This window comes from Theropithecus gelada, chromosome 9, assembly GCF_003255815.1.
Source record: "Theropithecus gelada isolate Dixy chromosome 9, Tgel_1.0, whole genome shotgun sequence".
Lineage (NCBI taxonomy): Eukaryota > Metazoa > Chordata > Mammalia > Primates > Cercopithecidae > Theropithecus > Theropithecus gelada.
Genome location: NC_037677.1, coordinates 118,980,300 through 119,003,905, shown reverse-complemented (window position 1 = coordinate 119,003,905; position 23,606 = coordinate 118,980,300). Strand labels below are relative to the sequence as shown.

Here is a 23,606-nt window from a genome sequence, read left to right as displayed (position 1 = left end):
TTGGTTAACTCAACTTTCTATGATCAGTTGTAAGTAGTGAGTAAGTCTGGGCCCTCCACTAAGAAGGCACGTTTGCGTGAGAGCCCACATACGTGCTGCATTCACCAGCTCTTGATGTATACCTCTGTATACAAGGGTTCGACAGCCTTCTGGCCTGCCGCATCTGGAACACAGTGCAAAGCTAAGATTAGAGTTAACCTATACTGGGTAGAGGGAGGAAAAGAGAAAGTTCTGCTGACAGTCATAGCTAGATAGTCCAATTTGCCCCCACCACAAAGCACAAAACACAAACATCCTTCTCCAACTTTTCCTCTTCCCAACAGACATTGTTTTTGCAGAGAGTCTCATACTTGACTGCTGAAAAAGTCACATAAAATACAGGCAGTTACAAAATGAACATCTATGAAAGTGACTTCTTAGATATTTCAAAAAGGATATAAAGAGAATGACAATTAAGACATCAGAAACATTGATTTCTATTATCTGTAGTTATCACTACCAGAAAATAAAAGGCAGTATTATTATACTATCAGAAAAAAATATTAAAAGTGTAAGTATTTAGCATATATATCATAGTAAATCTAGATAATAAAGGCTATCATGCTACATATGAGACTACTTTCTGCAGATGGCAGTGTTACATTTTAAGATACTTTAAATTTTCAGATCTGAGATCAGTGGCCAAAGTATTCCAAAGGCAAATCTAATTCTTACGTACTTGAATACAAGAAAAATCTTTTAAAAAATATTTCTGAGCAGAATGTTTAGTTGCATTTCGGTTTTATTACCATACTACCACAAAGATAATTATGGTAGTTTTCAGAAGCAGGCTTTTAAAGCAGGTTTTAAGATGAGAATTAAAACATGAAATGGAAACACTGGGAGCACTGAACTGCATTTAAGGCCCCAGCTGCTCAGTGATCGTATGGCATGGTTAAGCCAAAGGTAAAAAACAAAACAAAACAAAAAAACCTGAACTGAAATCAGAGGAAGAGGAAATTGAGATGTTCACAAAACTGTGTAACTAAAAGTCTTACATGATCAGGCCACACATTATACTAAGAATCTGTCAAATTATGCCAAATCTAGAGCTACTGACAAGTAAGAACTCCTAAAACAAAGCAAGGAAATGTTTATTCTTTAGTTGCCCTGCTTGTGCATTTAACACAATACAATGCACAGAAAGTTATGTATACGTAACACTACAACGAAGCATTAAATTAAAAATGCATTATTTTTTGCAAGTTCAATTGGTATAAAAGTCAACATGCAAATAAATCTCAATAAAGAAAGAAACCAGGTGGATTGGGAGAGAGGAAGGAAAACAATTTAACAGGATGGGGGGCACCCAAGGGAGTATCACCCCAGAGGGCAGGAAACCTACAGAAGTTGCGGATCTGCCGGGCCCCCGCTGGGCTACAATGGCGCCAGAGACTGCTTTAATCCAACTGTGCATCTCTTCAGGGCTATCAGCCTAAAGGAAAAAAGAACTCATTCAAACAATTTTTCCTCAAAATCACCTTCCACTTCTATAAAGCCAATGTATTTATTTTGGTAACTTAAATACTGTCATCAATAAAATCACTCTAAGGCAACTGTTTCCAAAAAAATTTAGAAATCATTTTTTAAAACCAGGTTTTGCTAGGTCTTAACTATACAGAGACATAAATTGAGCATTTCAATGTCAAGATCAGACCCATCAAAAGGCGTCAATAATGAATACCTCCAGAGAGAAAACAAGGAGAGGAGGAAGGCAAAGAAAAACCCTTCTTATTTCACTCTATCTACTGCTACACTGTCTGAATCCGCTACAAGAATATTTATGTAGTTGTGTAATTTTTTAAAATTCTGACATTCTTTTACATATTATTTTTCTGGAAATAATTTCTAGTAGTACTCTAAAGCCTACAACAAGTATTGACAGATAGGTCTGGCTTTCAATGTGAATTTTAAACCTTACTATGTAAATAAGGCCCCAAGCGGGCTGTAGATATACTGCCTCTTGTTTCTAGATTCTAGAATCCCTTACACTTCTCGAATCTAGAAATATGAAAAAATTTAAAATGCAGGACATTTTTGAATAATATTAACAAAGACTTTAAAAAAAAAAAAAAAAAAACTAAAAGTAGCCAAAGGTAGAGTATACTTCATTCCTTACTAATGGAAATACAATTCTAGAAATCAATTTGACAAAACAGAAAGGGTCATGCTCTGATAGTTAATCTCAATCTAGAAACTTACCCTAAATAATTCAGGCAAAGTAATGCACAAAGACGTTTTTCATCACATCGTTTATTGCAATAAATGTACAAAAACTATGCATATGAATGTTCAGCAACAGAGTAATACAGAAACAATTTACTAGTGGAACATCAATACAGTGGAGTATGGTGCAGTTCTAAAAGGTTTTCAGATAATTTTTAATGACATGGGAAAAAAATAACAACATAAGAAACAAATAGGATATAACGTTATATTTAGTATGACCCCACCTACTATAAAAATATATACCTTAAGAAAGGGAGCAAAATCATAAGAATGGTTGCCTCAATGTGGGACTGAGTGTTTTATAAACCACATTTTTCTGAAATCTTTCTATATTTTCCAAGTTTTCTGGAATAAGCATATTTAACTTCAATAAAACAAAAACAAATCATCCTTTGATTTTTTTTTTTTTTTTTTTTTTTTTTGAGACAGGGTCTCTGTCACCTAGGCTGGAGTGCAGTAACACGATCTCAGCTCACTGCAACCTCCACCTCCTGGGTTCGAGCGATTCTTGTGTCTCAGCCTCCCAAGTAGCTAGGATTACAAGCCTGCACCACCACAGCTGGCTAATGTTTGTATTTTTAGTAGAGATGGGGTTTTGCCATGTTGCCCAGGCTGGTCTCGAACTCCTGGACTCAAGCAATGTGCCTGCCTTGGACTCCCAAAGTGCTGGGACTACAGGTGTGAGCCACCATACCCGGCCCAAATCGTTTTTTAAAATTTTCCATTTAAATAATTCAATGAGGTATGCAAAAAGTACAATTTAAATACAGGATGCCTAGTATTAGCGAAACTATATAGATCTACTGTCTACTTTTACTATGGGTTTTTTTAATAAGGTTACCAAAAAATGATATAATAGAAAAATCAAAATTCTAAAATATGTGCAAAAATAATTCAACTTGAAAGTACACACTTAACATCTAAATTAAAAGCATTTCCCTTTCTCTAAATACTTAGTTCTAGTTCACTAATTCATAACAAATACTCCCACTTCCTGAACATATAACCCCACCAATAACTCTATATATAGCATCCTTTTATTAAGCTGGTAAATTACAGTTGTCATATTTTTTTAACCTCAAGTGCTATTTATGCTTATTTCACCTCTAAAATTATTAATTTCTTGTCAAGAGGATCTATTAATTGCCAAATAAGTATCTTACCTGGACATAGAAAGTTCGAGATGTTGTTACAATTTCAAAGAGGTTGTCCCTCATCATTATGTCACTGTATGAAAAAAAAATCCAATTATAGTAAAATAGCAGTTGTTTGACAGTTTCTCTTTCATTTGTTTACTCAGTACCCAGTATGTGTCAATAAATAAAGGAGGTAAAGTACTGATTTGACAAATCCAAATTATCTTTTCCCATTTATTTTCATGTAAGATTTTACATATTTTATGTAGTTTTACTTTTAGAAAAAGTTCATAAAGCAACTTTAAAGTTCAGAGTTTTCAGTAATCAGTTTGGTGAAACACTGTCACAGTTAACACATTTTCTTGTAAAGCTCTATTCTACTGCATCTTTTAAACACTAAAATTGATACATCAATTTGTCAAATCTGAGAGTCTAACCATAAGTTGTTCACATTAAATTTATTCCTTTCCATTAATAAGCTGTTTCAGTATTTTTAGTTTTCAAAGAAACAAATAAAGGATTCTTTCCTAATTTTTAGTTTTCAAATGAACAGAACAGTTCAATACTTCAATCTAAGGGTTTTGAAAATTCCAGCATATCTCAACTATAAAGAGTTAAAAATAACTACAATTAATATGGAAAAATGTAATCCGTAAGTACATTACTCAAACTAAGGCACTACTCTGTGTTTATAAGTTGTACCAGGCATCAAGTCAGAGTGGTTCCTTACCTTTGCTTACATTCCTGGACTTTATGAACCTCTTTAAGTGGTATTACGCGAAGAGGTTCCTTTTCCTGGCCAAAAAAAAAAAAAAAACAAATAGATACATGATGTTTATTCTTAAAATCCTTTCAAACGTTAGCTGTCTTATTTGGAGACCCATGTGAAAATCATACTTCTTTGCTGAAACACATCTCAGAAATAAATCTACCTTCTTAAACCATCCAGCATCTGAACAGCTCAAACACTATAACCTTATATACACTGTTGTTTGAAAGAAGAAAAACTGCATACAGGCCTTAGTCACGTTATTTCTGACCTTAAGGGCAGTGTAGCTTATTAAAAGCTAGTAGCCATCAGACTTTCCCCGATGGACCCACGTACCAGTACGCGCAGCACCTCCTTTTCCGGAATGTCACTTTGATACACAAGGCAGCAGAGCAAATGCACATCCTGCTTCTTTGACTTAAATTTGTTATTTTACAAATATCACTTGTATATAAATACAAAATTGAACATTTACTAAGCGCTGAGACATCTGCTAGGTTTTAATTTTTATCTCACACTTTCCACAACCTTACAACACATGTACTACTATTCATGTGCTGAAACTGCGGATTAGACATGTTAAGTATCTCACCCAAGGTTACAAAGTAGATATAAGATACAAATATAAAATAAAACTGGTTCCTAATAGCGTATTTCTAGTATACATTCCATAAAATACAATATACATATTTCATTGAATATGACAGCATGAAATTAAGACATATCATACTTTATGTAGCACCAAAAATAAAACTAAACCATGACAGAGCGCTTTTTTTTTTTTGAGACAGAGTTTTGCTCTTGTTGCCCAGGCTGGAGTGCAATGGCGTGATCTCGGCTCACTGCAACCTCTGCCTCCTGGGTTCAAGGGGATTCTCCTGCCTCAGCCTCCCAAGTAGCTGAAATTACAGGCGCCCGCCACCACGCCCAGCTAATTTTTGCATTTTTATTAGAGACGGGGTTTTACCATGTTGGCCAGACTGGTCTCAAACTCCTGACCCCTGGTGATCCGCCCACCTCAGCCTCCCAAAGTGCTGGGATTACAGGCGTGAGCCACTGTGCCCAGCCAGGAGTGCTTTTTTTTTAAAAAAAAAATCACAGATCTTTTAAAAAAAGTTTTACAAAATAGTTTAATTATGAAATAATTTATCACTTAATGAGATTTAGAAAAATAGTACAAAGAATTTCTGTATAACCTACACCTTGTTTTCTAAGCTGTTAATATTTTACATCTGCTTTATCATTATCTGTTTATGTTTATATATGTGTGTGAGAGAGTATATGTATATATATAGATTCCTGAAATGCTTGAAGGTAAGTTGTAAATATGATGTATCTTTACTAAATACTTCAGTGTGTATTTCCTAAAACATGGATGTGCCCTTGCATAACCACAGTGCAATTATGAAAACTGGAAACTCAATACTGATGCAATACTATAATCTACAGACCATCTTCAGATTTCATTAACTGCCCTACTCGTATTCTTTACAGCACAAAAACTATTTTCTGATCCAGAGTTAAATCCAGGATCATACCATGTATGTAGCTGTCATGTCGCCTTTAACTGTGGAATAGTTCTTCATTCATTTTTCAGAGTTTAAAAAAGTCCAGGCCAGTTATTTTTGTAGAACACTTGCCAGTTTGAGTTTGTCTGACATTCGTGCTGAGATTCGGGTTATACATTTTTGACAGGAAGCCACAGGCATGACACTGTTCTTCTCAGTGGACCACTATTAGGACGTACACACCCGATGGTGGCTTGTCCTGTCACTGGGGTGTTAACCCTGATCTCTTGCTTAAGGCCATGTTTGCCAGTAACTGTAAAATTACTTTTTCTCTTTGTCATTGTTAAGTATCTTGTGGGGAGATACTTGGAGCCTATAATAATACCAGGTTTCCCATCATAATTTTGCAACTAGTTTTATCAAACACTGAAAACTCTTGCTTGAAACCATTACTAGTGGCTGCCAAATGGTGATTTTTCTAACCCCATCAATCTATCTACATATATTAAATAGAATTTTACTCTAAGGAAATATTTTTCCTTCTCCATTTAGTTATTCACAACTTATTTTATTCTATGGGTTATATTCCATTACTAATTACTTATCTTGTTTTTAAATTGTCTGCATTTTGGTCAGTCCCTTCAAGGTAATTTCTGTGTCCTTTTGACATGTTCCATTCATTCTCTAAGCCACTTCCTTATTCTCTGGCACAACTTCACTTTCTGAGCTGTTTGTACTTTATACGCCCCAACTCTGAAATCAGTCACATCGCCGAGGGTTCCTGATTCCTTTTGTTTACAGAATGGCATTTACACTTGCTTTTGGGAAGGGTAGGTGGGGATCTGCCAATCTCTTCACTCAGCCACAACCTTCTCATGACAGATGAGAATATTTCATTGCAGTTTTAATTTGCATTTCTCTAATTATCAGTGATGCTGAATTTTTTAAATATTTTAAGATCTATTTAAATTTTTAAATGAATTGTCTATTCATGTCTTTTGTTCATTTGCCTACCAGATATTTTCCCCTCCATTTTCTCTCTTTTTTTAATCTTTGAAACAAACATTAATTTATACAAGGATTGAAAATACAGCACAAAGAACTAATTTTCCTGAACCATTTCAGAGTGAGTTGCTGACCTGTCCCACATGACCCCTGAATACTTTTCCTACAAAGACATTCTCTTACATAATCACAATACAATCATCAGAATCAGAAAACTGTGCCCAAAATGTCTTTTATTAGAGCAAAAGGATTCAGTTCAGAAGCACGAACACCATCTGCTTGTCAAATATTTTCTTTCCCTCAGTCTGGAACAGTTCCTCATTATTTCCTTGACTTTCATAATCTTCACTCTATGAAGACTGCAAGGTAGTTATTTTGTAGAATTTCCCTCATTTGGGTGTGCCTCATGATGGGATTCTGATTACATACCTTGGGCAGGGGTATCACAGAAGTGATGCTGTCTTCGTCTTCTGCTGTCCTGTCAGGTGATTTCAATTTATCTCATTACCAATGACATTCACTTTAATCATCTGACCAACCTGAGTAAAGTGGTATCTGCCAGGTTTCCTCATTGTAATGCTATTCTTTTCCCCCTTGTACAATACTTAATACCTATTTTAGTAGATAGGTACTTTGAAACTATGTAAATATCTTATTCCTCATCATACATATAGATATACATCCATTCATCAAAAAGTATTGTTTCTCTGAACAAGATTTGGCTTCTATTATCCTTAACATAGTTCTTGATTTTATCAGTATGTATGTGACCATTCTCCCATCTCTACCACCACCCCTTCCCCATGTGGATGCCCTTCTCTCCCTACTCCACATGGGGCTAACCCCCCAAGAGGACAGCCTCCTTGTCCTGCATAGGTTCTGACACCCACAGAAGGCTGCAATGGTCCCTCTTGGATGCCTATGTTGCTTTGCCTCACCTAATAAACAGGGGTCTGAATTGTTTGGGATTGATGGAAGGAAAAGAGGGCAAAGTAGGTGAGGAAAAATCCCCTCAGTTTTTAAGATTCCTTATAAGTTTTATCTCTAATATATGTTGCAAATATTTTCACCAGTTTTTCGGCTGTGCATTTAAGTCTTTTATACTTATTTTTAAATTTTTAAAATGATCTTTTAGAGATACACACTGAGATATTTACGGATGAAATGGAATATCTAGGATTTGCCTCAAAATATGAAGCAGGAGGTGGGTGGTGAAACAGAAGAAACAAGACGAGCTGAGCCATATGTTAACAATTATGACATCTAGGTGATGGGTATATGCAGGTTCCATGTATTATTTCTGTCTACTGAAAGTGTATGTTTACACTTTTCCATGATGAAAAGGTTTTATAAAAGAGCCCATTTACACTTTAAACATTTTTATCATGTATTATTCTTGAGCATATATAAAAAAGAAAAATATAAACAAGATAAACTGGTTACAGTTTTTAAGATTTCACATTCAGATTCCAGATCTTCTGAATCACTTTTTGACTTAGAGCCACCAATGTCCATGTTTTTCACTCCAAGTCATTCTTTGTGCCAAAAAGAGTGTTGGTGATGCAGCATTTAAGAATGCTTCATGGTGTCCCTGAGATTTCCTCCCAAGCTGCCAGCACCCTTTCCTGCACATGCTGATGCCGGTGTCTTCTGGATTTTACCCAAAGGTACTGTGCATATGGCAAGCAGTCAACTACAGCACAGCTGCAGCCTGGCTGCCCCTCACCCTTAGCAACTCTAAGACATACCGTTAAGATTTCAGAAATGTTAAAACTGGGGGACAGGGAGCTGAGACAAGAACTATTACAGAAATACTAAGTTTTGAAAACCTGTATGCTGGGCATTATTCTGTGAAATTTGAGAGGAAGAACAAAGAACTACCAGAGGAGATAAACTATACCCTGTAAAATTAGGAAAACTTAAGTATAGTTATAATTACTGACCTTTAAAGGTTTTCGGCTTTATCTGCAATTTCTAAATACTAAAAATAATCCAAATTATTAAAACTACTGTTGATGATGGGGGGACATGTCAATTTCCCCATCAAAACTGAACTCCTGAAGGCCAGAGAACTTTGCTAATTATTCTCTTTTATTTCCAGTTCCCAGAAGAGTGCACCAAGTTCATGGAGAGCTCAATGAATGTCTGTTGCATGAATGACTCTTCCCAGGAGTATTGGCATTAAATAAAATCAATGAGACAACCTGCTAACCAAGCACAAGTGTAGCCTCTGAGACAACAAGGCAGGTACTTTCTGAACCAAGTAACTACTACTTCCAGTTGAGGCTCTTAAGCTTTGAGAAAGCCCCATGCTAAAATGACTCTTCTGGCTATGCTATGCCATTTTTCATTCATTCAAAGACACTTATTATCTACCAAGTGCCAGACCCTGTGATCATAAAAGACTACAAGAGTCTTTACCCTTAAGAAGCTCATTTAATTTAGTTGCAAAGACAAGAATGCACGTGACTGCCAAACCCTGGGAAGAACATTACGATACAAATATGCACAGGGTACCACAGGGCACATAAGGAGAAGACACTTAACCCAGAGTCTAAAAGCTTCCCAGAAGAGCTGACTCCTGAGGTGAATCTTAAAATATCCCCTTCCTATACACTAGTGCTCTGCTAGCAAATACAGTGGCCATTGTGTGTAATGATGTAAATTTAAATTAATTAAAATGAAATAAAGTCAGTTCCTCAGCCACACTAGCCACATTTCCAGCACTCAACAGCTACATGTAGCTAGTGCCCTTGGACAATACAGATACGGCACATTTCCATTTGTGCAGAAAGTTCTACTGGACAATGCTGTTCTGGTGACTTCATTCAAATAAAGCATAAGGTTCCCTTCTCAAAGGTCCCACACAAAAAGAAGAGTTAGGATAAACATTTATACTACAGAATTGCATTCAATTTATCCAAAAAGCTATTTCAGGACTCAGGTCACCCTACAATACTTTAAATAAGGATGCAACTCAAACAAGGCAAATAGGGAATTTCAATTTCTGATTCTACCTTCAGGGAGGATAAAAACATCTTATGTGAAGTGATTTATGAGTCAATGTGAAATAGGTAAAGAAAATCTCAAGAGAAGGTAGAAATACAGAGGGTTAAATGTTGACTTTTACAGATAGAATTCTTTACACCACTTTCGGCACTGTAATGTTACTCTTTTTCAGCCTTTGTATAATACTTAATACCTATTTTAGTAGATAGGTACTTTGAAACTATGCAAATATCTAATTCCTCATCATACATACAAATATACATTCATTCACCAAAAAGTATTATTTCTCTGACAAGACTTGGCTTCTATTATCCTTAATATAGTTCCTGATTTTATCAATCAGTGTGTATGTGACCATTCTCCCATCTCTGCCATCACCCCTTCCCCATGTGGATGTCCTTCTCTCCCTACTCTGCGTGGGGCTAACCCCCCAAGAGGACAGCCCCTTTAGTGGAAATTTATAGACTACAGGATTCTGAGATCTTCAGATCTTTCAAGGTAGAATGCCGCTTTGAAGATAGGATCTTTTTACTTAACAATGTATTTAAGAAAAATATCATTAACCAAAAGCATCACAGCCAAATAAACTGTATGTACCTCTAAAAACTAGACTTATTCTAAAACTAGAGAACAGTACAAGAAATGCAACACTTTTCAAACATTCTTACAGCAACATTTATGACATAACAACATACCAGTTCAGATTTGAAGTAGCCTATTGTGTTTTCATCCAACTGAAAATATCTTCTCTTCCAGTTTTTCATCTACCGGAGATGAACACAGACATAAGACTTGTGTTTCTAAGAATGTCAAATGTTAGTCACCACTTAATTACCCTGATATGAATCCACAATCAGACATGCCAAGCACTAAAAAATCTCATTACTTCCCTTAGAGATGCGATAAATTAAACCTCATCCCTCTCTAGCTACCCAGGCTTTGAATTCCTAATTCAATTTTTGGTGCCTGGCTTTCATCTTTTATTGTATGATTTTATGTGGGGTTTGTTTTTTTTTTTTTTTTGAGACAGAGTCTTGCTCTGTCGCCCAGGCTGGAGTGCAATGGCGCGATCTCGGCTCACTACAACCTCTGCCTTCCGGGTTCAAGCAATTCTCCTGCGTCAGCCTCCCAAGTAGCTGGGATTACAGGCGCCTGCCACTATTCCCAGCTAATTTTTGTATTTTTAGTAGAGACAGTGTTTCACCATGTGAGTCAGGCTAGTTTCAAACTCTCGACCTCAGATGATCCACCCACCTCGGCCTCCTAAAATGCTGGGATTACACGCGTGAGCCACTGTGCCCAGCCTATTTCATATCTTTAGTGTTACAACTTTTTTTTTTTTTTAAAAGCACCTCCCCTTCCTCCTACTCCCCCCCCGCCCCCGCCCGCCCCATGTAAAGAGCAAACACAGGAAATGTTATTAAACCACATCAAGTTTCTCCATCTGTAAAAATGCATGAATTCTTCCACAAGTACTTTATACGTAGTAGTAAAGCACTAAATATTTAATAAAGTAAACCTATTTTGTACACACATTTTTTGTCAATAAAATATAGTTCTTGCAAAAATACTTAAGTATCTCTGACTGGTATTTTGGACTTAAGAGTAAAACAAAAAGGAACCATCAGGCTATGATGTTCAGTTGTGTGTAAATTAGGGCTTTCAATCTACACACAACCATCACAGCCTGATGAGAATTCTGACTCTACCCGCAGACATTCTACAGTAAGAAAACCCTGCCCTCACCGGCAATTTTGTCCTCAGCCTAAAGCAGGTCAAACAGGTGAAAGGACATTCCCCTGGCTGCCCTAAAACAATTAAGAGTTGCCAAAAAGTGATGAGAAATCAAACAGAACCACCAAAATAATTTTTAAGTATTTCTTTACTCAGACTTAAACATTTCCAAACTTCACAGTTAATTTTCTCATGAAATTCTAAAGATTTAGTTCACACAGAAAGAATGGCTTAAATACTAGGGTATGTTGCAACCTTAGAAATACCGGTAAATTTACTTGCTCTTGCAAAAAATTCATCATGGAACTATGTGGGAATACCTGGGCTAACCCATAACAGCTTTTACTAAGTACCAGGTGCTGTGCAAAGGGAAACACACCTTTTTTATTTACATCTCTTAAAAAAACAAAAACAAAACAAAACCCTAGATGGTAGGCTTTATATGATATTTCTTAAGACAGAAACTGAGGGCCTGAGAGGTTAAGTAAGTAGCCCAAGGTCAGAGAGCTTACCACTGAGGTCAGCCCAATGCCTAATCAAGGAAGAGACCCTCCTATGCCCCACTCTTTCTCCTGCCCCTGGCCTGCCATCTCCCCACTAAAGCTCTCGATCCCTGACCCACTCCTGAGGATGAGTAGAGATCAATAGAAAAACTTTCTCTTTCCCTGACCCACTCCCGAGGATGAGCGGAGATCAATAGAAAAACTTTCTAAAACATTAAACTGTTAGGAAAGCTCATTTAAACTGAAAGTCAGTGGTAATGGGCATTAACTTTCCCGGCCCCATGCAAACCAAGCAAATAACAGCATTGAATTATAAACACAGAATATTCCCTATTTTATCTCCTGACTCTCCTCAGCATGCTGGTCTCTCACTTTGGGTCTTTCATAAAATAAAGCAATTTCCATGTTAATTTGAGTTTGCTAGAACATAATCCTTTTTCATTATTTCATGTATTTTGTTAAGCTACTCACCACTGCTCCTTGTTTTACACAATATCCAGCTTTGATAACTGCACTATCTTGAGGTGGTTTAGGAGTAAAGTAAGGAAGATGGCTTTGTGACCGTTTCAGATTATTTCTGTCAATTCTTTCACCACATTCATTTACTTCTTCTTTCTAAAATGAAGCACAATAAATAATTTTCTTGCTTGTTTAGCATACTTTTATTTCATGCTATCCCAGTAGAAAAATCTTAAAATCCACCTTAGATTAGTTACAAACAGATTTTTGAAGGGTTTTCTAATTAATCTGATATACTTACTCATAATTTTCCTGTCACTGATTAAAGCACAAATTTCTGTTCCTCTTGTTCTGCACAAGTCCTGCCACCAGTGCTCTTTTTTGGGGAAGGAGTTAACTTTTTATTTTGAAATAATTACACAGATTCACCAGAAGCCGTCCAAAAAAAGTACAACAGGTCCTATGTACCCTTTCACTAGTTTCCCCTCAAAGGGAAACTGTATAACATTATCAAAAACAAGAAAATGACATCGGCACAACCCACACACTATATTCGGATTCCACTAGCTTTACACACATTCGTTTGTCTATGTGTGTCTATACAGTTCCATGCAGTTTTATCACATGTGTAGATCTGTGTAATTACCACCACATTTAAGACCCAGAATTGGTCATCACCCCAAGGCTCCCTTGTAAACTTTAGAGCTCCTACTCCTAAATCACTTGGCAACCACTAATCTGTTCTCCAAGACTATAATTTTGACATTTTGAAAATATAATGTAAATGGAAACAAACAGGTTATCTTTTGAGATTACTGATTATCTTTTTTCACTCAGCATAATTCTCTCAAGATTCGTCGCTTGCAGTGAGCTGAGATTCGGCCACTGCACTTCAGCCTGGGAGACAGAGCGAGACTCCGTCTCAAATTAAAAAAAAAAAAAAAAAAAAAAAAAAGAAGGGCCGGGCGCGGTGGCTCAAGCCTGTAATCCCAGCACTTTGGGAGGCCGAGACGGGCGGATCACGAGGTCAGGAGATCGAGGCCATCCTGGCTAACACAGTGAAACCCCGTCTCTACTAAGAAATACAAAAAACTAGCCGGGGAGGTGGCGGGCGCCTGTAGTCCCAGCTACTCGGGAGGCTGAGGCCGGAGAATGGCGCAAACCCGGGAGGCGGAGCTTGCAGTGAGCTGAGATTCGGCCACTGCACTTCAGCCTGGGAGACAGAGCGAGACTCCGTCTCAAATTAAAAAAAAAAAAAAAAAAAAAGATTCGTCCACGCTGTTCCTTATATCTAGAGTTCATTCCTTTTTATTGCTGTATTTCCATGGTATGGATGGATGACCAGTTGTTTAACTGTTCACCCATTAAAGGACATTTGAGTTGTTTCCCGCTTTTAGCTATTAGGAAAAAACTGCTATCAACATTCACGCCCAAGTTTCTATGTGAACATAATTTTCCCTTTCTCTACAATAAACACCTATGCCTGCAAATGCTGGGTTGTCTAGTAATCACAAGCTTACTTTTATTAAAAACAACCACCAAAAAAAAAACAAACCACCAAACTGGTTTTCAGAGTGGCTACACGGATTTTCACTCCCACCAGCAACACCTGAGAGATGTTTCTCCTCATCCTTGGCAGCGTTTGTGCTGTCACTTTTATTTTAGCCATTCTGATAGTGTGCAGTCATCTCTCCTTGTGCTCTTACTTTGTATTTTTTCCCTACTAGCTAATGATGGTGAACATCTTTTCATGTGCTTACTTACCATCTGTGTATCTTTTATCTTTTGATGAAATATCTGTTCATGAATTTTCTAACTGGATTTCTTGGGTTTTTTACTGTTGGGTTCTGAGTTCTTTTTATGTTCTAGATAAAAGTCCTTTGTTGGACATGTGGTTTGCAAATTTTTCTCCTGGTTTGTAGCTTTTCATCCTCTTAAGAAGGGCTTTCATAGAGCAAGTATTTTTTATTTTGATGAGATCCAATTTACCAATTTTTGCCTTTTACAATAGATATATATTATTTTATAATTTTTAAAACTATACTACAAAATAAATGATGCAATAAACTTCTTTGAGAGTTTTAAAATTACACCCCCCCATTAAATCCTAGAAACGACTGAAATATCTATACCAAAATTACAATGCAACAAAATCTTAACTCTAGACAAAATTAAAACAGCCACAGATACTAACTAATACGATATCTTAACACAACTACAGGAAAATAGTCTTACCCCTTATGTCAACATAGGTCATACCAGTGAAAGCAGCTTAATCTAGCTACATAGTAACCAGAAGGTTAATAGTTTAAAATCATTACTTTTGGAAAAAGTAAACACACAATTCTAGTTCATTTTTTAATCCAACTTTGGTGAAAAATGTAGGCTCTATGACAGCATACAGCTGTCATATTTTGTTCATTTTGTCAATTTTCTTCATTAACATACCCTTTGCCAAGCATAAAGCACTCAATAGTTAATTAATTAATTAATGTTGTAAGATTTCTAATCCCACTAATCACCCTCCCATAGCAAAAGACCTGAAAAATGTGGGGTATAATACAATTTGACTTAAAAGATTTATAAAGTGTCAAAGTCTTATTTTAAGTTCAAAAGGCACACTGGTAATGAAAATACCCAAGCTTGGCAATACCAATTGATTACTTTAAAATTATTGCTTTCTCAACTACCAGTAACTTAGTAGCCATTACAAATTCATCCTTTTCAACAGCAAAACAAGAAATTCAAGCTCAGACAAGAGTTTTAATTTCATCAAAAATTGTTCATAAGGCCGGGAGCAGTGGCTCAAGCCTGTAATCCCAGCACTTTGGGAGGCCGAGACGGGCGGATCACGAGGTCAGGAGATGGAGACCATCCTGGCTAACATGGTGAAACTCCGTCTCTACTAAAATACAAAAAAAAAAAAAAATTAGCCGGGCGAGGTGGCGGGCGCCTGTAGTCCCAGCTACTCGGGAGGCTGAGGCAGGAGAATGGCGTGAACCTGGGAGGCGGGGCTTGCAGTGAGCTGAGATCTGGCCACTGCACTCCAGCCTGGGCGACAGAGCCAGACTCCATCTCAAAAAAAAAAAAAAAAAAATTGTTCATAAATTTTATTTTTCCTAAAACTCAAATAAAGACTTAATTTAGCATACGGTTACTTCTGAAATATAATTGAGTTAAAATCCCAGTCCTCTGTTTAGCTCACTTAGGCCAGGTTGTAGAAAAAGTAGATTTTAAAAATTACTACTTGCAAACTCTTGTCTCAGCAATTTTATTTCTAGGAATTTCTCCTTTAAGAATATTCATCATAGCATTGTTTATAAAAGTAAAAGAAACAAAAAGGAAAAGGAACTCTATTTGTCCAATAGAGGATTTATAATTTATGGTAAATCCATGGAAGAACTACTATGCGCTCATTAAAAATGATGTAAAAGGATTTCTGATGACTTGGAAAATGTTCATGATGTAAGTGAAAAAATCTGTTTACAAAGTGTAATATACAACTCGTATCTCCATTTCTGAGGTGAAAAGTACACTGAAGAAAGGCTCAGAGAAATCATGATAAAGTGTTAAACGTTATGTAATTTCCAAATTTTTTATAATAAATACTTTTGAAATAAACAAAAATATTTATAGTAATTTAATATTATACTAATTCAGCAAAGATGCCCTGTTTTAGTTTTAATAATATAAAAATCAATATACAGTAATTAGACCCTCACGCAATAGAAGAGTTACCTAATTACCTGAGTGGGAGTAATGATGGGTACGCCACCAACAATATCAGTTCTGTAAGACACTTGCTTTTTCCCACATTCACCATGGCGACTTAGGTTATCAGAATTAGGCTGTGAGTCTGACTGCTTTGGTACCTGAAATAGTAAATAAAATGAATCATTTTGCAACCAGCATTATACATGTGAACCTATTTTCTCACAGAATTTCTAATTAATCGTCTGTTTGTATATAGTTGACAAATACATATAAAAATTATTTACAGTCCATATATGTACTCCTTTAAGTTATCACACTAATTTTTCTGTTAGAATAATACTTTATAATATAGCTATCACTTAATGAGTGCTTACTCGGGCAGGTACTATTTCATACATTTTTCTCCTTTACTACTCCTGTCTACCCTATGCATAGGGGCTCTACCCCCACCTAAGAGATAAGGAAATAGGCTCAGGGGCATTAGGGAATATAGGTTTAGGTCCTGACTATAATACATTCTAGCCAAGTGTGTGTAATTCTGCCAAGCCCAACTGCTGTGCTCTAGACCCTGTTTACTGGCACACTTACTATTGGTTTACAGCTCTTTGCTGTTTTCTTCCCTTTCTCCATTCCTACCCATGATTCTGGGATTGTGGCATATTCAGTCTTTCCTGACTTCAAGACAGAGACTATTACCAAAACCATAGTGTATTCAATAAATGCTGAAAGACTCAATGGATGAATCCAACGTCAGCAGGAAAAACAGCAAAATTCTTAAAACACATCAGAATCCTGGCTAACCCGGTGAAACCCCGTCTCTACTAAAAAATACAAAAAACTAGAAGGGTGAGGTGGCGGGCGCCTGTAGTCCCAGCTACTCGGGAGGCTGAGGCAGGAGAATGGCGTAAACCCGGGAGGCGGAGCTTGCAGTGAGCTGAGATATGGCCACTGCACTCCAGCCTGGGTGACAGAGTGAGACTCCATCTCAAAAAAAAAAAAAACACATCAGAAGTTTCAAAACAAAACTTTTCATTAGAAATTTAAAGAAGGAATTCCAATACTTGGATCAATGATAAATCATTCACAAGTACAGGAAAACAATGACTGTGGTAACAGCAGAATCTCCTATTAACACCTCACTGAAGTGGATGAAAAAATCAAAGGTATCACAAATTTTTAACATATATTTTAGCTTTTCTTATGTGATCTACTCAGTAAATAAGATACTGAGTTAATCATTTCTATCTGTAGACTGTTAAGCACGTAGTCTGTATTTAAATTATACATTTTTAAGGCTGTGAATAAAATGTAATCAAATCTGCTTAGCATCAATTATGATGTTGAACATGATTTAGTCTTTCTCCAATGATTTAAAGGGCATTTGGAACCTTGCAGTCTTTCAGAAACACTATGACAAATACTACTGACAATCACAGAAGTAGTGGTGTAGAAATATTTAACTTAAATAGTTTGCTTGTCATATAGCTAATTCCTGTTAATAGAGTACTGGTAGAACTACAAGACACCATTCACATTGTATTCAAAGGCTCAAACCATTTGCTAGTGTGATTCCAAAGCAGTGTGGTTTCTCAAACTTTAGAGTGCATAAGGTATCACCCAGGAAGATTATTTAAAACTTCAGATTCCCCTGCTTCGAACCCAGAAACTGACTCCACAAATCTATACTGCAGCCCAAAAACTTGCACTTTAAGCAAGAACACCAGACATTTTTGAGGCAGGAGTTTCAGAAACCGCATTGAGAAACACTCTCTAAAACCTGTGCTCTCCTTCTATACGATGCTACTCCCACCCGATTTGTAGAAAAGAGGGTATACAATGCAGATAAGGATTTGCAAAGCAGCATTTTGCAAAATATTTAGCAAACATGGTCCATGTGTATATGAAAGGACGCTGAGCTACAGTAAATCCCAATCCACACAAATGTAATTTATGGATCTAATAAATGACTTGTCTCTTAGATGACTTCTAAAACTCCCCCTCCCTTCCTTCCCCACCTGCCGCCCTTGAAGTGGTTTCTCTCAGGCCTTAAGCCCAACCCTCCAGCCTCTGGTTCATATTCATACTACAATGCCCTCATCCGCAGAAACAAAAGAGAGAGAAAACAGGAAAGAGAAGAGAATCCTGAATACCTCTTGAATGCTTCTAAGAATGTGCACATTTTGGAGTGCTTTTTAAAGGCAATAAAATAATGAAGATAACTTTCCTTGTCAAATAAAATTAGGATAGTATACCCTGGAACGATTTGCTAGGGAAGCCCATTATATTTTCTAATAAATAGCATCATATATTTCAATTATTCTGACAGAGAAAATATGGCCTGGTTATCTCACTGAGAACAGAAAACAGCATTAAGAGAACTTGAAGCCAGAGAGAAAACAATCTATTCAACTAGATTAGATGAGAGGTGCTGCTAAGAGGTGACCCATAAGAAAACCAGCCGTTATTCTCTCAAGAAGTTTACTCAGACATCGGAATTATTAAGAAAAACCTTTAAAATCATTTTTAAAATACTGAAATTTATATTGGTTTTTCCATTTTTCTTAAATTACAGTATATTAAAAGTCCTTGCTCATGCTGTTAAGCTCACTGCTTCTAATTTGTCATTATAAAAAAATCAAACGCTAATAGTTAACGTAGAACTGCATTTTACTATAAAAATTATCTAACTTTAATCATCTTATTCCCTAAGAACAAGAAAAGTTCAAGCAAAATATCCATGAATATGGATAACTCCTTTAAAAACGATAGGTACCACTAGAAAACATGGTCTACATTCAGCCATTAAGATAGACATTTTCAGGATACAACCCTACCCCAAACCACCCAACTGTCCAATGTAAATGAGAAAAGTGATTCCACTGGGCAGTTGGCATATATCAGACACCGAATCCACTTGGTTTCTTTGTCTACTGCCTTTCTCCCTTTCCTTGGCTTTCTATCTTTTTACGTCCCTGCATTTTGTGTAGGAGATCTGAATGTATTCTTGGCAGGCATTTCCATGTGATCCTAGTAGTAGGAAATTCTAATAGTAGGGAAAGAAAAGGTAAAAATAACTAGAGAATAAAGAGATGAACAAAACAGATTTAAGTATTTATGCGTGAAATACATAAAAATGCTGCAGGTTTCTCAAAAGTTAAAAGGAAAGTTGATATTCAATTCACTGAATGATAATGTAGTGTTGGGCTAGGTGCAGTGGCTCACGCCTGTAATCCCAGCACTTTGGGAGGCCGAGCTGGGTGGATCATTCAAGGCCAGGAGTTTTAAAACCAACCTGGACAACATGACGAAATCCAGTCTCTACTAAAAATACAAAAATTAGCCGGGTGTGGTGGCGCACACCTGTAATCCCAGCTACTCAAGAGGCTGAGGCGCAAGAATCACTTAGAACCCCAGAGGCGGAGGCTGCAGCGAGCTAGGATAGCACCACTGTACTCCAGCCTGGGCAACAGAGGGACACTCCATCTCAAAAAAAAAAAAAAAAAAGGAGGAAAGAAAGAAAGAGCGATAATGTTCAATTCACTTCACTGAGAATAAAAATCCTTAGTGCAGACACAAACTCCCATGTCTTACAATCTTTCTGAGAATTCTGCATCTACTTGTTTCCAGTTTCTATTAAAAATATACCAAACTTGTGGAGTTTCTGCCACAAATTCAAAGGACTAATTTTTAGATTCAAATCGAATATTTATTTTTAAATTTTAAAAAAGACATGTTTAAAAACAGTGGCTCTCTGTTCAGGAATAAACCATATATATCTTAGACATTCCTTAATAATCAATAAGGAAACAGAAACCACCATATTTATGTTGTTATTACTATAAATGAACAGTGGAAAGCATACTTTAAAATTTGATTTTCCTCACTCCAGTCACTGATACTCCCCCTTCAGGGATGATTCTCCCACTGTTGCTCTTTTCCTTTTTGTGCGTGTGTAATACAGATGGTCCAGGATTTACAATGGTTCAACTAACAGTTTTTCAACTTTATAGTGGGTTTGTTGGGGTACTAAATAGATTTCCAACTTGTGTTTTTGACTTACAATGGGTTTATAAGGATGTAACCCCATCATAAGTTGAAAAGCAACTGTAAAGGGTAAAGAATTTCAAGTGGCACCTATCTAGACTTAAGAAAAGTAAGGGAAGTCACAGAGTTGGAGGATAAAGGATTAAAATGGCAATATATTATAATTAGGAAATAGCTTAAAAATCATCATTCCCTTACCCATTGCCCTCTAACCACCTCTATTTTGAAACCACACATTTCCAAACTCTAATTTCAGATTTCTAAAATTTTAAAATTTACTTATCACACAGTACTTAGCAGACCACTAAAAGACCACTAAATTACACAGTTCACCAAAATGAGAGTGATTCCATAGAAAGATTTATGTATTAAGTACATATATCAAAATGTACATTTTAAGTTTTCAAATAATCTACATGTAAATCATCAGCAATGTTCACAGGAAAATATAACAAATTAGAGATTCCACACTTTAATACACTTAATATATAAAATGCACATAAAACTGGTAAGATTTTTAAGGAATAAAATTAACATAAAGCATATCTTATTAAAGCATGGGAAATTATTTCATTGCTATCCTGAGTTAAATGTGTGTCTATCTAAAGTTTATTTTTAATAAGTGCTATCAATTCTATACTCACTTTAATGCAGTTATAACCACTTTATTAATCACTATAGTAATAAGGATTTCTATATCTTATATGTATTTATATTTTCCAAATGTGAATTATAAAAACATTAAAATCATTTACCAAATTTCTTAAAAACTATAAAAATTTCAACATGTAAAATAAAGTTGCAAGACCACAAAAGCTACTTAAAAGTATTTTTAAGAATTCTATTTAGAATTTCTAATCTGTTTTTCCTTCATGCTAAAAAGTTTACCAGTGTCATTTGTATAAGACTGTTTCATACCACTGATAAATTAAACATAGCAATTTAAGACCCCCCAAAATGGTAAAAAGCCTGAGACAATTCACTGCTTTTTCTCTTAAAGCACTAAGAAACCAGTGCTGCTTGTTACTGCAAATTGTAAAACATGAATTTAGTAAAGTTACGAGATACTATCTTTCTAAAGAAATTTTTCAGCAGGGAATATTAATTAAAAGAGTTAAAATGATTAGCTAAAAGTTTTTAAGAATATGTATGTCTGAATCAGGTTAAAAAATTGCTTTCCTAAAACTGCACAAACCTAAAATAACTTCTGCTTCATGTACAGATCAGATGCAGTGCGTAGGCGTTTTCTGTCATGTGGTAACAAGCTGTTCTAGTGCAAAACAAAAAAAAATTCGACTTAACTCTGGGAAGAGCTTTAACTACACTGACTCTTTATTGTGTTGTGATATAAATATGAAATTATTCATTTTAGATTAAAACTAACAAATGACTAACATACGCTGACTTTCAGGGCACATATTCTTTGAGAATACGTCACTTAGGGTCAGTAAATAATTGCACTTTATTAAAAAAAAAAAAAAAAAAACGCAATTGACACAAATCTCACAACACAAGAACTCCTTCCCAACATATTCCATGCAGGTCTACTATGTATTTTTCTACAAAAGTGTAAAGGGAAAGGTGAGGCAAGGTACATATCTACTTGCTGCTCACCATCACTAGCAAACTCTCTCAGTAAAGGTTTTTGGTTTTAGGAACAAAAGAGTAAGGAGACAGGGGCTGTTTTTGTTCAGGAAGCAGTAAGGCACTGCACTTCAGAGTTCAGGCTCCAGAGTCCAACAAACTGGACTGGACTTCCAGCTCCATAATCTACTAGCTATAAAACTGGTAGATTAATCTTTCTAGGTCTCACTTTTCCAGTTCATTTAAGTAAAACCTTCAGTCTAAGATCTGGCACAGTGTAAATAATCAATAAATATTCATCAGAAAACCAAAAAAGAAGAGAAGCACACATTACAAGCAAGAAATTGTAGCACGGGAAAGGTATCAAGCCCTGGAACGCAAGGAAAAAAATCGGACATACGAAGAAGTTTAGAGCCCGAGACAAACTTCTCAAGGGTCACATGGGGCAGGACTCTCTGGTTGCCACAACCCTTCAGACACTATCCCTATCCCTATCCCTCATTTTTCAGCCTTCATCTCCCCTTGTCCTGCTCCTGTTTTCAACTCTTTCCCTCTCTGACCCCAATCCCCAGTCAGGGCTTAGAAGAGAGAAGTGCCTATTCCCCAGGTAGGTGGCAGGAAATCTCTTACACTGTACTAGAAGAAAAAAATATATCCTCCCGGTAGAACTCTACGTGCTAAGCACATATTCTCCTAGAAACGTTGTAAGAAGTGATTAAGATCTGCAGTAATATATTTCTTTATTAGGTTCATAAGTTAAAAAGGCAATCATGGGCTGATTAAAGGACCAACAGTCACCAAGTACAAGAAAACATATTCACATTCTGAACACCTGTCTTTTAAACAAAGCTTGAGTATGAAACCTGTTGGTAAGCTGGGAACATTTGGTAGGTGTATCTTCAAAATGAAAAGATTAATTCCAGACATCAAACAGTTTTCAAAAAAATACATATACTTACTGTAATTTTTATAGCTTTGTTTAACACATTTACCCATTCCACCAGGTCCTGCTGATCATTGGCTTGTAGGAAGTACTTCCTCATTCCTGCATTCATAACTGTTGACAGAAAAAAATAACACACCAAATACCGTACTTATTACCTGTAAATTTATGTTTGCAATAGCTGAAAAACCTTGCTAGGTTCAACACCATGACTCTCGTGGATTTGATGAAATATATCAGACCACATATAATACAGCTTTTAGCACACAATAACACAGGTAAAACTCTTATTTTGTTATGGCCATGTTTTTTATCAAATGGATACACCACAATACATTTAGTCAATCCCCTAATGATAGACGCTTGGGCTACTTCCGGTTTTTGAAATTATATAAAATATTACAATGAAACATCATACACATATATTTCTCCACACTTGGCTAGCATTTCTGGAGGATAAATTTCTTGACATAGATTGGCTGGGTCAAAGACAGCTGACGTTTAAACTTTTTATAGGCATTTCCAAATCATCTTCCCACAAAGTTGAATCCCTTCACATTCCTATCAACCACATATGCAAGGTTTATTTCATTGAATACCCGTCACCAGAACTGGTTATTAGCACCTGTGGATACCTCTAGTTTCTAATTTTCAAAGGCTCTGTGGCATTGGGGCTGGCAGTCTGCAAACAATATTTCCTAGACCCCATCTGAGGCCATTCTCTGCCAATGGGAGGTACTGATGAGAGACTGTAAAGTGGGAGAGGGGAGAAGGAAAGAGGAGACTCTCCTTGATTCCTGCTGTTGTTGACCTCTCTCCAACAGCAGCACACAACTAGCTACTATTAGGGGCCTTTTCCTGCCCCCTACGCCAGCCTTGCAGAGTCCCCTTGGATACCAATAGCTCCATGGTAGCTCCTACTCCACTGCC

General features: G+C 36.4%; 1 protein-coding gene across 3 annotated transcripts in view; it reads right to left on the bottom strand.

Moving 5' to 3' along the window:
* Nucleotides 1–23,606, bottom strand: part of PLEKHA1 (pleckstrin homology domain containing A1) — a 58,191-nt gene that overhangs the window by 3,932 nt on the left and 30,653 nt on the right. Inside the window, exons 5-12 of one of the 3 annotated variants that reach the window (XM_025397335.1) lie at nt 22,693–22,790; nt 16,138–16,263; nt 12,404–12,547; nt 10,391–10,459; nt 4,135–4,199; nt 3,432–3,495; nt 1,385–1,474; nt 123–163 (exon numbers count right to left, since the gene is read on the bottom strand). In XM_025397335.1, coding sequence (XP_025253120.1) covers nt 123–163; nt 1,385–1,474; nt 3,432–3,495; nt 4,135–4,199; nt 10,391–10,459; nt 12,404–12,547; nt 16,138–16,263; nt 22,693–22,790 — 697 coding nt within the window. The remainder of the gene's footprint in view (nt 1–122; nt 164–1,384; nt 1,475–3,431; nt 3,496–4,134; nt 4,200–10,390; nt 10,460–12,403; nt 12,548–16,137; nt 16,264–22,692; nt 22,791–23,606) is intronic. The other 2 variants (XM_025397333.1, XM_025397334.1) reach the window with 2 other exon arrangements.